General features: G+C 38.7%; 1 protein-coding gene across 5 annotated transcripts; it reads left to right on the plus strand.

The window, feature by feature from the left end:
* Positions 1-1,538: 1,538 nt before the first annotated feature.
* mffa (mitochondrial fission factor a) lies at positions 1,539-15,958 on the plus strand. 5 transcript variants are annotated; one of them, XM_066666339.1, is made up of 10 exons: positions 1,539-1,801; positions 1,901-2,026; positions 2,695-2,736; positions 3,186-3,402; positions 5,816-5,982; positions 6,293-6,384; positions 9,503-9,661; positions 13,450-13,503; positions 13,718-13,802; positions 14,904-15,958. In XM_066666339.1, the coding sequence occupies exons 4-10, from the start codon at positions 3,192-3,194 to the stop codon at positions 15,033-15,035; spliced, it is 900 nt and encodes a 299-aa protein (XP_066522436.1). In that variant the 5' UTR covers positions 1,539-1,801; positions 1,901-2,026; positions 2,695-2,736; positions 3,186-3,191; the 3' UTR covers positions 15,036-15,958. The 5 variants fall into 5 exon arrangements, with proteins under 5 accessions (XP_066522436.1, XP_066522429.1, XP_066522454.1 ...); XM_066666332.1 differs by lacking the exon at positions 2,695-2,736; XM_066666357.1 differs by lacking the exons at positions 2,695-2,736; positions 9,503-9,661.
* Positions 15,959-16,412: the final 454 nt, after the last annotated feature.

Genomic DNA, 16,412 nt, shown 5'->3' on the forward strand with positions numbered 1-16,412 from the left:
ATCAGATACAGACTACACGGTCTCTGCCACAACTCTTCACTACTTTAACATTACTTTAACTTTTAAAGATGAGAGTACAGAGAATCGGCTGGTTTAGACTTAAAGTCGACGCCACAAACCGAATGAAGTAACATCGCCGTCTCTCTCTCTCTCTCTCTCTCTCTCTCTGCCTCTCTCTCTTTCTCTCTCTCTCTCTCTCTGTGTGTGTGTGTGTGTGTGTGTGTGTGTGAGAGAGAGAGAGAGAGAGAGAGAGAGAGACATTTAACAGACATGTCACATTTAACAGAAGGAATCAAGGTTTCTCATCAGTGACACCATGTATCGCTGTTTTCAGATGATTAGCGTCTACGATTATTAATAAGAGATATCACTTTTTTATTTAATTCTTAAGATTGTATTTTGTAAGGCATAATGTGTATTTAATTGCATTTATTTCGCTTTTTACAATGTAAATATAAATTATTTGATATTATTAACGATTAAGTGTAATATTTTTAATACAAAAATGTTTATTATGTTTTATAATTATGTTATTAGAATATAATTAAATACGAAAACTTCATAGTTTTTTATTTGTTGTGATTAACTTATGGCAGTAGTTTCAGATGTTGTAGCAACTACTAATAATATACCAACAACAGTTGTCGTTAATAATATTCAGGCTGACAACTGAAACATATATAGGTAACAAAATTAATTGTATAATTGTAATGATACCAAAAACAGAAACAACCATGAATAAAGTAATACATAATATTTCAGGGTGGCACGGTGGTGCAGCTCCAGGGACCTGAAGGTTGTGGGTTCAAGCCCCGCGCCGTGTGACTGTTTAAGAGGAGTTTGGTGTGTTCTCCCAGTGTCCGCATGGGTTTCCTCCCATGGTCTAAAAACACACATTGGTGGGTGGATCGGTGACTGGTGTGCGTGTGTTGCCCTGTGATTAATTATAAAAATCAGTAAATAATAATAGCCTATAATTCATTCATTCATTCATTCATTATCTGTAACCACTTATCCAGTTCAGGGTTGCGGTGATCGCCTATAATGTGAAAGAAATAATAATAGCGAACTTTTTAATAATGTTTTATAACATTTCTTTATAAAAAAATTTTGAAGCAGTAAATGTAGCCTTCAGAGTTGAACTTTACAGCCTGCCTTTAATAAATAATTAACTTTATGAAGCAGAATTTTTAATTTTAATATCTTTATTTTCAAATAAAATTACGTTTTTTTTGTTTGTTTGTTTGGTTTTTTTAAACACAATATAAGTGTTTAAAGTGGCACTGGGTATTGCGCCTGAGTTCTTGTCTGCCAGCCCAGAGTTATATTTTTTTCTCACAGGTTTACTAAAAGATAGAGCACAGATAAATTGCTTGTGCTATCATTAAAGTAACAGTTATTACATTTTAACACGTTATTCATATTTTACTGTTTATTTGTTACTAAAATAAAATCTCATAATGCACCTTTAACGGTCAGATGGTAACGCTTTGTTCACAGACGAGAGGCGACTTTTAATTTGAAAAATAGTCATTTCGGCCGTGTAAACATTGACTGCCGGGTCTGCTGCGGCTCTCTCTGTCATGTCGCTCTCGTTTTGAGTTATATTTTGGTATTGTAGCTACATTTACGAGTTTAAAGTGTCCGATTCTTCTCTGGACCCGGCCTCGGAAAAGGTAGTGATGCTTAACCAACTGTGAGGCTGAAGTCGGCCGCTTATTCGCCAGGTTTTGTTCAAATGTCCGTTCCGCCTTAAATAGTGCAGCAGTGAACCTTAACGTACATTCACGTCTATATTCACGTAAGGGTTTTACAAGTGTTTACGTTTTCTGTTAACGTATGTTACTCGTTTTAAACACCTGTTAACACCTAATAAGTACAAAAGGTTTGCCCCTTTCAGAGCCCATTTTCCGATGTTATTTCTGAATGAAGATTAAAAATAGCTGGTCGTGATTGTCACAAGACGAAAGAGGGCCAGTCCTTTGCAGCTGTGTATAATACGGTCAATAAATACTGCAGCTTTAAGGTGAGCATTCTGAACAATTAGACTGGTGAAAATTACACATTCAGTTTACATTTGTACTGGTGAAAAGGGCAGTTTAAGTTTCACTCTGTCTCCAGAGGCCAGTTATACCTGTTTTTTCTTTTCTTGTTATATGTCAAGGGTAACATTTTAGATAAAATTAGATAAGTATGGAGCCCCAGATATGTCATGAAAGTGCAATATCAAGGAAAGAAAGCTTAAAACATTCGCTTAGTACAATAAATCATATCTTAAAGTTAGCAATTATTTCTCTAAATTCACTAAATCATTTCCTCATTTGAAGGAGCAGAACCTCCGCAAAAGTACCACGTTACATCTGTGAAATTGATACAGTTGATTTGAATTTTTATATCCTTTTTATAAATATGCAACTTGTACTCTCTGAAAGAAGTAAGTTATCCTCTATAGAGCAGCTCCTCTAGGAGGGGGTGGCAATTTTGTAAAGGAACATTAGATAATATTTTGTATTTTTGCTCCTTTGCTCCACCTACAGTTACAGAGAGTAATAATTCATATTTACAGCACTGTGAAGGGGGAGAGGGAGGGGAGGGATGGTGGTTTCCTGCCCTCCCCCAAAAGTCACATAGTGCAGTTTTTGCAGTGCTAAGCCAAGACTAGCACTGACAGAGGCTCTGTTCTCCCTATTACAGCTCATTGGAGTATCACAATGATTTCGAAGCTGTAAATTTAAGGTAAACACACTACCAGGTGTTGCTTTAAATACATTAATTCCAGAATCTCTAAAAATCCCAGATCACTAGATGTCGTTATAATAGGTATTTTAGGACATGAACAAGAATTAATTATTGCTGTAATGTTAAAAAAAATTGACTCTTCAGACTCTTCTATTTCTAAACCCGTATGTGATATCCATCGTGTAAACATGGCTTTTTCTTCCTGCATTGCCATCTGAGGGATTGAAGGTCACAGACATTTAGTTGAAGTTTTTGGCCTTTTTCAATCAGATTTTTCTGCATTCCCTTTATATTACATATACCACTGTGACTGGAAAACTATTTCACAGCTATAAATATCAACATTCTGCCAGATGTCAAGGTGATAGAAAAAACCTACAATAAAATCATCCCTGATTGCTTCACAAGTGCATTGTAATAATGCTTTGTTGCTTTTTCATTTACAGTTCCAGATGAACGGAGCGGCATTTCCATCTCCCACAGCCGAGATGGCGGAGATGAACAGGATCCACTATGAGCTTGAGTACACAGAGGGCATCAGCCAGCGCATGCGCATCCCTGAGATGCTAAAGGTGGCACCGTTTGGAGGAGAGGAGCAGGATGCCACACAAGAGACATTACACTCTGCTATGATGCAGGTTCCTGACAGAATTGTAGTGGCAGGTAAGCGAGGCAGAAGACGCTGGTTGGGGGAATGGGCCTATGGATGGTATGTGTTGATTGACTGAGATGTTTGATGGGTCCAGACTGAGACAGTTTACATTTCCACATTATACTACAACAGTTGCAGCCTATGACAAATTAGAATTAGCCTGCGTCGGTGTTAATATCCTGCCATGTGGATATCATTCACTGTTTTCCACCTGACTAAACAAAATATGGAACCATGTATTTTTAGGAACCCTGTAATCCAAGCGTTTCTTGAGTTTAGTTAAGTAATTAAAGAAAAAAACAAAGTAATTATGCAAGGAAAGGATACTCCAGAATCAGAAAAACCTAGGAAACACCTACATTAGGAAACTCCTATGGACGGCTATATGTGCGGTTTCTTAGTCTCCTCCATAAGATAGGCCAACATAGTGCAGTTTCTGCAGCGCTGAGCACAGAGTAGCAACGATGTAGGCTCCATTCTCCCAGTTACAGCTCAGTGGAGCATCACAATAATTTTGAAGCTGTAATTGTAAGGTGAATACTACCTATTCAATGAGCTCTGGTGCCCTTTGTTCAAGGGTATTGTCATCCTGGAAGAGACCACTCCCATTAGAATAGAAGTAAGAAAAAGCAGAAAAGTGAACAGCAAAAATATGTTTCTTTCTACAGAAGCAAGTGGACCCACAACCCCTCAGTTTAGAGATTAAGCATTATCTACAGTTCTCTATCGCTGTGCCTCAACCTGCATTTGCCCCACTTTTTTACATGGCGTCCATTTAGGTATGAGAGACAGGAGATTTTCACAGAAGATGCTCATAAATGCTCATAAGTGCACTCTAACAATTGCATAACAGACCACTCTCTTTTAAAGGGTATTACCCACAATCCAGAGGATGTATTAGAAGCTCATACTACTCCAATTAGTATCATATTAGCAACAGCATTGATTCATGTTTGGGACTCTGAAATTGGGGGGGTGTATTCAGAGAGTTGTGTCCTGATTCCAACTTTTGAAGCATTCAACCTATGATGATGTCGAGAAATTGTACAAGGGGCGTTTTCGGTAATGGTATGTAATGAAACACACAGGAATTTTATTATATATTTATTTTTCTATGTAATCACTATTAATTTGATACATTTGTTAAAACTAGCGATTAGCTTTTCACATCCCTGAAAAAGAAATACATTCCTTGTTTACTCAAATAATGATCATTTATGTCTCTCAGGAGAAAATCTCTTGTTTCTTCAGATCTGGAGCAGGTAAAAACCCCTCGGGGCTGTAGGGTGGAGACTAATGCCCTGGAGTCCACAGTCACACACAGTGCCAGGCTCAAGTTTCTCCAACACACTTGTGCTACTCAGAATGGTTTAGTTTTCACAGAGATTTAACAAAACTAATAATGGAAATGAGTTGATGTTTTCTTTCTATCCCTCAGAAAGTGTCACTGCTTGGACGATATGTTGAAAATTTATATCACAGTATATCTCTTAATTTCAGTCGATATGATATAATTCTGGGGCGGCACGGTGGCACAGCATGTAGTGTCACAGTCACACAGCTCCAGGAGTTTGGAGGTTGTGGGTTTGATTCCCGCTCTGGGTGACTGTCTGTGAGGAGTTCGTGTGTTCTCCCCGTGTCCGCGTGGGTTTCCTCCGGGTGACTGTCTGTGAGGAGTGTGGTGGGTTTCCTCCCGAAAACACACATTGGTATGTGGATTGGCAACTCAAAAGTGTCCGCAGGTGTGAGTGTGTGTGTGTGTCTGTTTTGCCCTGTGAAGAACTGGTGCCCCCTCCAGTGTGTATTCCCACCTTGCGCCCAATGATTCCAGGTAGGCTCTGGACCCACCGTGATGCTGAACTGGATAAGCGCTTACAGATAATGAATGAATGAATGAATGATATAATTCTGATATCAGTTTGAACAATATAAATGTCACAGAAAAACTTCAGAGAACCAACAAGAAACAAGGCATCACCGTCAAACATAAACCTCTGGGCGTTGTGAAAATTGATATTTTCAAATTAACTAGCATCTGTAGTGAACGCCTGTCAGTGAGAGATGCTGTAAATAATGTAGATTGAAATATTGAAAATGTGTTTAAAATTCATATAGTTGTTATTGTAACATTTTATATTGTGATATATACTGAATTTTTGTTCAGCCCAAATAAAGACATCATAACAACCTGCATAACTAGTAGATAATATCCATACTGAGAACCTATTAAACACCCCTTGTACACTCCAAGAGCTAGTGTTAGGACATGGCTACAGTGTCCACTGATAATCTGAGTGTCTGAACTAACTGGCACTCCTGTCCTGTTATATATTTAGAGTTTCTGTTTATCATGTCACTGCTATGCCTGTGAGAGCACGAATGAATAAAAAAATATGAATATTTTTTTTCTCCTCTTTTCTGCAGGCAATTCTGAGGACAACCAGTTCTCCAGACCCAGAGATCTGGACCTCATCCAGTCCACACCACTGGAGACTCTTTCTCTCCAGACCCCACCTCGTGTCCTCACCCTCAACGAACGGCCCCTGGATTTCCTGGAACTGGAACGGCCCAGTGCCCAGGCCAGCGAAGAGGTAATAAAAGACCTGCTAAATTCTGATGAAAGGTTGGAGATTCATTGATTGTTAAAATTATATATAGCAGGGAAGTTAGGAGAATTGCAGCTCGTAAACAATAGGAATGGCCATTATAAGTAAAAGAAGTAATTTAAGTCGCTTGAATAGTCGAATTTTACGCTGTAGTAGAATAGCACTTTTAATCAATTTATTCCACAGTTGGAGATTTCAAGAGTTGCAAATAAGCAGGGGTCAAAACTGTTGCAAACACTCTTTCTTCTCTCTCTCTCTCTCTCTCTCTCTCTCTCTCTCTCTCTAACACACTCAGGTACGCTCCCATGGCAGGTCACGTAGAGAGCGTTCGGTCAGTGAAAACACAGCAGTACGTCAAAACAGTCAGCTCTCCAGAAACGACTCCTCGTGAGTACTTCAACATGAGTTTACACATGCAGACCACAGTCTTTCACCTTTTTACCTTGCCTTTCCAACCATCCTTAAACCTCCTCAATTTCTGTCTGTCTCTCTAAACTTTACTAGATAATTTAGTTCAGTTAGTGGTCTCTGCTCTGGATGTAAGTGTGTGCTAACTCTTTTTGGCTTGTGCATGCTTCTACATATAGAACAATACAGACATTATACACAGCAGCTAAAAAAAACTAAGCTGAGGTTGAGCATCATTTTCTTTTTAACAGAGCTGTAAATGTGAAACTCTGAGAGTTTAATCGTTGTTGAGAGTGTTTTATGCAGTGCCTCTTCTAAACACAAGAGCCACAATATGAGCATGTTCCCGAGGATGCGTTAAGTGACTGAAATGGCTGAAGCTGAAGCAGCTTTATCTCTAACATACCTAACATATCAGACAGAGTTATGTGTATGTGATAATAGCTGTGATCAGAAATGGTGAAAGTGTCTTAAAAAGGACGCAAGTTATTCAGCTTTCAGATGCACCCATTTTGGACACAGATGTTACATGGTGTGTGCACAGCCTTGAATCTCTATAAAATCATGACAAAATATGGCATTCCTATGCCTTTGGAATGAGTTGAGTTGAGTTTGTGATCCCTGACTATCAGCCAACATCAGTACATGACCTCACTAATGCTCACAGGGCTGAATGCAATCAAATCCAACATTAAGTGGCAATGTTTTCATCCAGTGTGAAGTGCTCATTAGCGCTGTGATTTTATTTCCTCAAAGCAACATTAGGTAGGATTTTTTTGTTTGTTTTGTTGTTTTTGTCCCTTAGCTCCCCCTACAGTTGCTAATTGCAATTGATTTTTACAGCAATGTCCTGAAATCAAGGGAGTAGGGGTGAGGGATGAAGAATGCAAGGGGGTTTTCTACCTCCTGCAGCAGTTACATAGTGCTGAGCCCAGAGTAGCTACAACAGAAGCTTTGTTCTCCCTTGTTGTTGTTTTTTACAGCTCAATGGGGCATCACAATGATTTCAAGCTGTAGTTTTAAGATAAAATACTTCCTAGTGTTCCTTTAAGGATTACCAGGTATCCATCCTTTTAACTCTCGGTTATCAAATCAAAGTTTATTTGTCACTACATGATTATAGTTATACACGGTACAACTTGAAGTGAAAGGATTTGTACTATTACAATGGTTATACTACTACAATTAATCATATAAACGGCGTGAGTGAATCGTTCGCCTGCAACATTTGCCTAAAATCGATAGGTAGTTTTAAATTTATCTCACATAATTTTGTTTCTGTCACAAGTACACACAGTTTTATGTGGAAAAAAGTAATCAGTTAGACAAAATTATTTTTTCCTCATGACATAACTCAAAATAGCTGCCCTTTGTGCATTCATACCCATCATAGCTAGACGCAGGTGGTGTGAAAGACAGCAGAAAGACAGTGCCTTTACAGGAGTGGAGTATATTTAAAAGTACTGTTTATATCTGCACAGATCCAGCCTCCTCATGTCCCACTCATCCCCACCAGGGGAAATTATGCAAATTACTGGCATAAGTGAAAGATAAATGTATAAGTCGTGTTAACTAAAATTAGTCCATTCCAGTCCATGGCAGAGCATCACACACTCACCCAGTCTCTCACACACTCACAGTGCTGTCATTAGAGGTGGTGATACTTTCCTGCAGAAATCATGTTTGTTACAGTGGTGTTAGAAGGCTTAAAAGCATCTGCTGACCTTCCTAAAGGTTTTGTTGGCAGGGCTGGTGTTGCAGGGCTTTTAGTGGAAGTGTGTAAGTGTGTGTGTGTGTGTGCGCAATCATGTAAAAAAAAAAACATAGTACAAGAGTATAATACACTTCTGTACATTTTGTTGCACAGTTACTCTTTATGTTGTCAGGGAACATAATTAACTATGTTCTATATACATTGTAGAGTTTTAATTTGTGTTGATTTCTTATGCCTCATTGCATCTCCAATAAAGAATAAGAAATATTATTTAAAAAGATGATGATCCCGTTTTAGAAATAAGCTGTGAGGCAGGGGAAACCAACACCATTTTTTTTTATAAATGTTTCCTTTAATTTCTGTGTCCTTACTTTTTGGGCACCTTGGGTCTGTCCCAACACCTAGTGAGCTGTCGACATAGAGAGCAATTTACGTCATAGTGTGCGCACTCCTGACTTTCCCAATTTTTAGACACCTTAAATATGTTGCTTTCTGAGGTACCTAAATTAGCCCAAATTTTAAGGAATTGTGAAACCATACCTCAGCGGTGAAGGCATCTAATGTTGCAATGCATTTCATCCAGAGCAAAATAATTTAAAAAGCGATTACAAAAATTGAAAAGCAGAGAAGAGACGGTAGCCGCTGAGGTGAGTAAACACTGGTTGCTGTCTCTAACATGAGCGTCTCGATAATCTGCCTCATGGGGACAGATGACTGTTAGAACGCTGCCTACTTAGTCAGTGCCTACATGGCCAGCTCACTAGGTTTTGGGACAGACCATTGTATTTTGTTGTTTTATTTTCTCTAATAAAATCTTACAAATGTTCACCTCTCCTTCTGGAGAAGAAATTGTAAAGGGGGATTTTGTTTATACCTTAATTCAATTTTTTTTCCAGAATATTAAATGTAATAACTGACTTTCAATTACAAAATAAGCAAAACATATAATTTGACCAGGGTGTATGCGTGAGAGGAGTTAGACACGCATAACACGGCATGGTGAGGATGTTCTGTGGCTGAGTGACAGTTTGCTCTAGTTTTGACTTCCTTTAAATTTCTCTCTCTCTCTTTCTCTCTCTCTCTCTCTCTCTCTCTCTCTCTCTCTCTCTCTCTCTCTCCTTTACACTTGTTTTTTAATCAAATTTGGTCATTTATGACATTCACTTTTTAATACTTCATTCTTTCTCTCTTTACTTCTTTTCCTATAACTTTATATTTCATTTATCTTTCCCTTATCTGTTTCTGATATCTTAAAAATTCTCTTTCCTTTTCTTTTATCTTTATTTTTTTTGTCCCTGATCTGCCTCTCTCTCTCTCTCTCTCTCTCTCTCTCTCTCGCTCTCTCGCTCTCTCGCTCTCTCCTGTATGTGTGTGTTGGGTCAGTGTGTCTCCTTCACCTCCCTCTGCTCTGCGTACTGTTTCCACTCTGGCTGAGAATGGTCAGAGTCTGTCCAGTGCCCGCGGCGTCCTCTCCTTCATCCAGTCCACCACACGCAGGGCATACCAGCAGGTACTCGAGGTTCTGGACGAGAACCAGCGCAGGTGACCCCCCCCCCCGTCTTTCCCCATGCCATTCTGCCGCCTGTGACTTCATGTGATGTGACACCCCATGTTTCTCAGCATGGTCATTGTTTAAGGATTTCTTTTAAGTTGATTTTGAGGGATTGAGTTTGCATGTTTGTTTAAATCCTCCAACCACAAACATACACCACACGATCAATAGTATGTGGACACCCAGACATTTCATTTATTACAGTTCCTTTTAGGAATGCTTTGCACAATATTTTGAACTATTTTGAAGCATTGATTCCTGTACACTCAGCCAGAAGAGCATTAGAGAAGTTGGACACTGATGTTGGGTCATAAGGCCTTGGTCACCCCAAGGATGTTGGGTAGTGTTGTGTTTAGGGCTCTGTGCAGAAGTTCTTCCATACAAACTCTGCAAACCATTGCTTTCTTTGTTCTTGGGGGCATCCTACAGGCTGTGATCAGAGAGTTGGAGGAATATCATTCTGCACTCAAACAGCACTGAACTGTATAAAAAAAAACTGACAGTGTTTATATGCATAGAAAATGTTCTTGACTGCCAGGTGATGAAGCATGATTTATCTCTCCAGGGATTTCTTTCCCACTGCTTCAGATTCCAGTGAAGATTTCCTTTAAACGTAGTCCATTCCGTTACAAGCTGTAGTCCATGCAGATACAAGCCATTGCTTGGGAGTGCATTTGCGAGGCTTTTGGATTAAGAATACACAATCCATTTATCCATTTCATTTTCTTCTGCTGCCATTGCTACCTGAAGCCGTTAGGAATACAGACGTGAATGTCACGTGAATGTGGCCTGTCACTTTGCAGCTTTTGTTTATCCTAGAAGTTTCCTAAGCCATTTTCACATATGAACACTGGAGAAAATCAAGAGAAACTCTAGAGTAGGTCAGGTCCAGAAATTTTGCAAAGTGGTCTTTTTCAAACATGAAGCCCACAGCAGGAGTTTTCTGCGTCAGATGCATCCTTACAGCGGAATTTTGGGCTTTGAGTGGCACCTCTGCAGCTTGTGCAGGAAATAAAACGGGACTCTCCAGGACATTATAGGCTCTATTCATACGTGCACTCAGTCAGATTTTACCCAGACTTTCTATTAGAGTACTAGTGGGATAAAGTCTGGGTTAAGTCCAGGACATATGTTATGGGTGTGACTGCGTTCAAACTTTCTGGGTCACTGTCTTGTCAGAATGGGTGAATGACCAATTTTACTCACAGAGTAAAGCAGAGTAAAGCACCTGTGGCAAAGCGGTTGGCTTAAATGGCCAAACTCACTAGTTAGAAGGGTGTCCGGATACTTTAGAGATATACTGCTGATATGTGGTGGTGTCCTTTATTGTGCTGTCCTTGGAATGGCCTATTAGCTAAGAACAACTTCCATTGTGTTTCTGTTGTATTTGCTTGGACTCATCATTTGTGATCTGTAGCTGATCTTCCTTCCAGGACCATCATGTTAAACATTTGTGTTTGTCACTTTTTTCTTCTTTTTTTTTGAGGGGGGGACTTACAGCACATTTTTACTTTCTTATTGTGAACCTTTCATTATATTTCACCTTACTATTTATATGTGGACATTTGTGGATGCAGCGGTGTTTCTTTTCTTTGCACAGTTTTGGCTTTAAAACCTTGCCACCGCTTTATGGCCAGCCCATGACTAACTCAGAATTTATTAACTGTGAACGTGGTGAACATATGTATGTATTTTACTATTGCTGTTGATGCTGCTCAAAAGAATCTACTGCAGTTAGACTTCATGTTATGAGCAGTTCCTCTGCTGCTGACTTCCTGTGCCATGTTTCTACAGTAACCAGAGTGAGGAAATAATTTGACTTGTTTACAGCAACATTCTGCTTAACTTTTAGTTTACTCCATGCCCAAAACCTTATAAACATCAGCTTGTTGAACATTTCTTAGGTTTTATCTGTAGTGCGTCTGCCCCCTCCCTGCTGCATTAACAGACTTTACTCTTCTAGGATTTGTAGTAGCTGTTCGAACATTGCTGTGAGGATTTGATATTATTCAGCAGCATAAACATTAGTGAGGGCAGGTACTGTTACTTCTCTGAAAAGTATTGGATGGAGCTTCATCACTCCAGCAAGGGATAGAGCACCATGGTTTTTCCATGGTTTTACCGGTCTACAGCCCAGTGCTGTCGGATTAGGTCTAGTTTAAGCCTAATAGAAAATCATAATTAATACTGCCTTATTCTTCTGGTCTAGGCTTAATCCTAGTCTGGGAAACTGAGCCAAAATATTCAGGTAGTGTTAAGAGCAGCAGGTGTTTATAAATTGTGTAAGAAAATGATGCAGACATGGATCTCTTTTCCACTGCGGAGGGCCGAACGGTTTTGATCACAGATAATCATTCGAGCGGCTTTTCCACATGGACACTGTTTGGCACTGAATGTTTACACACCGACCCAGTTGAGCCCGGTTTTCTCAGCACGCTTAGCGAACTCTACTCTGGGCTAGGGTTGGTCAAAATGTGGATGTTATATCAAAATGAGGGCAATATTTATGACGTGTGGAGTGTCAAATTTCTGTTTTACGTAAAAGGCCAAAAAGTCCATTTATGTGCATTTAAGAAAGCCACAGGTAGGGAGCTCACTGACTGATGAAGTCACAGTCTGAAAATGGGTGGGGAATAAAAGCCCAGTAGCCTACCACAGTTGTGAGTTTAGCGCTGGGTTTAGGTTAAAAGAGACGAAGAGACAAAATACTTGGCTTTATCTCTAAATGTGTGTGATTTGAGCCTCAGTTCACTGCTAAATCATCTGCTGTGGTGTGCTAAACAACTAGCACCTGTTAGCTGGACAGCTGTGTTTCTAAACAGTGTAGAAACACTGTATTTCACTTAATTTCTAACTTTTCTGTTCCTCCAGCACTAGTTGTTGAAATTTGCTTTCTCAGAAACAAGTTTTTTTTATCGTCAACATGAGCGTCGATCTGTCAGGCTATGCTGAGCTGCACTGCAAAGCGCCAAAAACCCTTCTCTCAAATTTGTGCTCACAGAGCACAGCACAGCCAAACAGTGCACCCCCACACCCACCCCTCCCCACGTTAATACCATATACCACCATAATATTTTGAAACAGTATTTTCATGATGGTATGAAAAATGTGGATACCTCCCTTCACTGTTCAGGGCAACAGAATTTTTCTTTGGGAGGGGCTTATTCAATGATTGGCTTTTTAAGCCTTTTGCTGCTAAAACAAGTTATTCTGCAGCACAGCGTTTTTACAGTTGAGTAAAAAATACAATGTCTTCCTATATTTTTAAAAATGTGTATTATATTACGTGTCAGTTGCTGTAACACAACTTGACCACACAAGTCCTCCTGTAAGCCACAGATCATTCAGGAGTCTGTAGGTATGCTGCTTCTTTTTTGCCACATTAGTTCATGGTTGTGTATGGAGTGTAACATTAGTCTGTGCTCAAACACACAAATGAAGGACAAAAAACAATCTCCAATTATTTAGCCTGTTAACTCACGGAATTATTATGAAACTTCTTGCTCCTGAGTTGGCAACGGAAAAAGAAATCATGACCGTGCCAACAGGTCCACAATGGCACGGAACAGTAAAGAATCGCCTTAACTGTTCAGCCCTGCAGTGGAAAAGAGGCAAATACCTTCTGTATTTTTTTTCCCCCAAAAACAGTGTTTGCGAAGAAATATTTTGTATGTTCATGTATGCCTGGGTTTGTATTTTACACTTTTCTCTTGTTATTTCTTCTTCTCTTGTGCCCTTGTGTCCTCTTTCTCACCCTTCCTCACCCACTCCTCTTCAGCAAGCCTTCTTTGAGGGGGGGTTCTACCCTCTCTCATCTCCAGCATGATAACAGGTAACTCCTTCACCCATCTCTGTTTTTTTTTCTTTCCCACACTTGTTTCTCCTGCATCGTTTCCATCTCCTTTCTCCTTTCTTTTTTCAATCTGATTTTGAAACATATACTTTATACCTAAGACAGTTACCAAGTATTTTGATGGCTAAACCTTGATGTATGTGTTTGAGGGTATTTGGCGTTTGAATAAATAAATGCATCTTATGTCTTACAGGTTTGCACTGTCCACACTGGACACAACTGTGGAGGGTGGAGTAGACGACATGGCTGTGGTTGACGCTACGGCTTTAAGGAGACAGGTGGAGTTCACTTTCCCTGACAGATTTAAACCTGAACGACCATTTCAGGCCAGAGCCAAACTTAAACAGACCACATCAAATTCAGTACCCACACCAAAGCAGTTCCAGGCCTTAACACATGTGCATTAATATTTTGTGTTCTGGCACACTCAAGATAAGCGTTTTCACAAGTCATATTATGAAATTAAATTCTTTATTTATGTATATCTTATAATATGTTTTAAATGTAGGAAATCCTAAATCCTACATGTGGTGCCAACATTAAAGGGAAGGCTTGAGCCATAGTGAGACAGGGATGGCATCTGGCCAATAAGCAGCAAAATTATTAACCTAATTAATGCTGCAAATAATTATTAATGATCAAATAATCTATTGATTTTTTTAAATACAGAAAAATATAATCAGTTATGATTTAGAATTTCTCAGTTACACTATAGCTGTGTTAGAAATGGCTCCCTACTGACTTTTCCCTGCATTACTCATTATATAGTGCACTATTATAGGGACCTGAGTTCAGGAGGGTTGTGAATGTTGTGGTGTTTTTTTTTTTTTTATAAACTCAACAGCGCAGTGGATTATGGGTATCCACTACTGTACAATATTAGTATGGAACATTATTTATTGAGGTGCATTGTGGGATTGTTTGAGTGCACTGAAATTTGTGCGCTATGGTTTCGGACACTTCTACAAAATGGTGGATCCTCATAAATAGTGAATACAGCAGAGTCCTTATTTAGCTATTATCCTTTCAATTTATATCAATGCTAATTTAGACTTGTGCTAGGTAACAAAACACACTACTCTTAGAAAAATGGTACAGTAGAGGTACAAACAGTGTAAATATTCCTTTAAAGTCTAGTTGTGTTCCCTAAAGGTACATTACATTCTCTTCTCAGGAAGGAGAGGGAATTATTCGTAAGACTGCATTACATGAATGTAAAGAAAATAATGCAAAACATTCATAACATCCAAAAAGTGTGGGATCCCCTAGTACTGCATATGTCTGGCTTAGTTTGTAAACTACTATGTAGTTTGTTGTGTATGCAGTTGTTTAACATTATTTAAATGGTACTGAAAAGTAACACTAATCTCTCTCTGCAGATCATCAAGCTGAACCGACGCCTGCAGCTGCTGGAGGAAGAGAATAAAGAGAGGGCTAAGCGTGAAATGATTATGTATTCTGTTACTGTTGCATTCTGGCTTATAAACAGCTGGGTATGGTTCCGCCGCTAAGGCAGCACTGATTCCGCCCTGGGGGAGTGTACTTTAAGCAAAGCTCTTTCCCCTTATTCCAGTGTCAAACCTTAGCCAAATGTACTTATTGTGTACCTCCAAGCTCGCTAGCCCCACTGTGTGCACAGGAGGGCATTTTGAGCCAAAAATATATATTTTTTTCCATTATTTCTTTTTTTGTTGTTGTTGTTTCATTCTGAGAATGCATTGGTAAATTATTAATTTTCATTTTTACATTTGTCTTTTTTTTTCTTATTTTTGTGATTGTATTATTTTTAAGAAGATGCTACTCCAGGCAAGAATTTTGATATTTAATAGATTCAATTACAGTGACGGCATTTATTGTCATGAACTCCATATATTGTCATATTTTCCTGTGTAAAAATGATAATCTTGGAACTATTTTTGCCTTTGACCAGTTGGACATGCGGTACTTATACTGAATTGTGTGATAAATATGGACCCAAGAAAATTAGATGCACTGATATTCCATAGGGCTTTGAAATCTGTTAATAATAGTATTTAAGGAATGTTGTGAAAGTAGCTATTAATGTATATTAGATCATCGATTTGCTGTCCATATCTTTTAGTGACTATAGTATATAAATTCCCCTTGATATAGGAACCGTGTTTGGCTGTGTAATATATGCATTGTTATTTAAGAAAAAGAAAGAAAGTTCTTTTTTTAATCACTTAGACTGAAGGTTTCTGAAATGCCCTTATCTGTTTTGCCAAAGGAATTATATCTCAGTTACTATCTTGCTTAGACAATAAAACTGAGTTTGGAATTGGGTGACCTTAATTATATAAATCTGAACAAAGCTCACAAAGAAGTGTCTATGTCTCTGTCACACTCCTAATCTTTGCTCTCACAGCTATATACTCTGTACCATATACAACTATTATTTCAATAAATTGCAACAGAGGATCATTGGTAGTGATTTGGGTCTTAATTTAATAATGTGCTTGTATTTTTTTGCTTGCTTGATTGGGGCCCATCTAGAATATTACTTCTGAGTTTTGATTACATCATTGTACACATCAGGCAGGGAGAAACATGAACACATAATTCACAAACTATGAAATAAATCTTTTCAGACCAGCAATTCAAATAATGTATGTTTTAAACGAAAGTCTCTCCAGCCTGTGATGCTTCAAGGATATTGTGATTTTGGGCTCAACAGTTTTCTGGAGCACAGTTTTTCTCTCACAAATTGCAGATATGTTTAGTGTGTCATTTAAATGTAGTATGATTATACATTTAACTTTAAAGTGTACATTTTAAAAAATATTGATGCTAGACATTGCATCGTTTATAGGTGTTTATTTATCTGAATCACTTGATTGCCTACTATATCAATGACCCCCTTTTAACGC

Source organism: Hoplias malabaricus, chromosome 1 (genome assembly GCF_029633855.1).
Source record: "Hoplias malabaricus isolate fHopMal1 chromosome 1, fHopMal1.hap1, whole genome shotgun sequence".
Taxonomy (NCBI): Eukaryota; Metazoa; Chordata; class Actinopteri; order Characiformes; family Erythrinidae; genus Hoplias; species Hoplias malabaricus.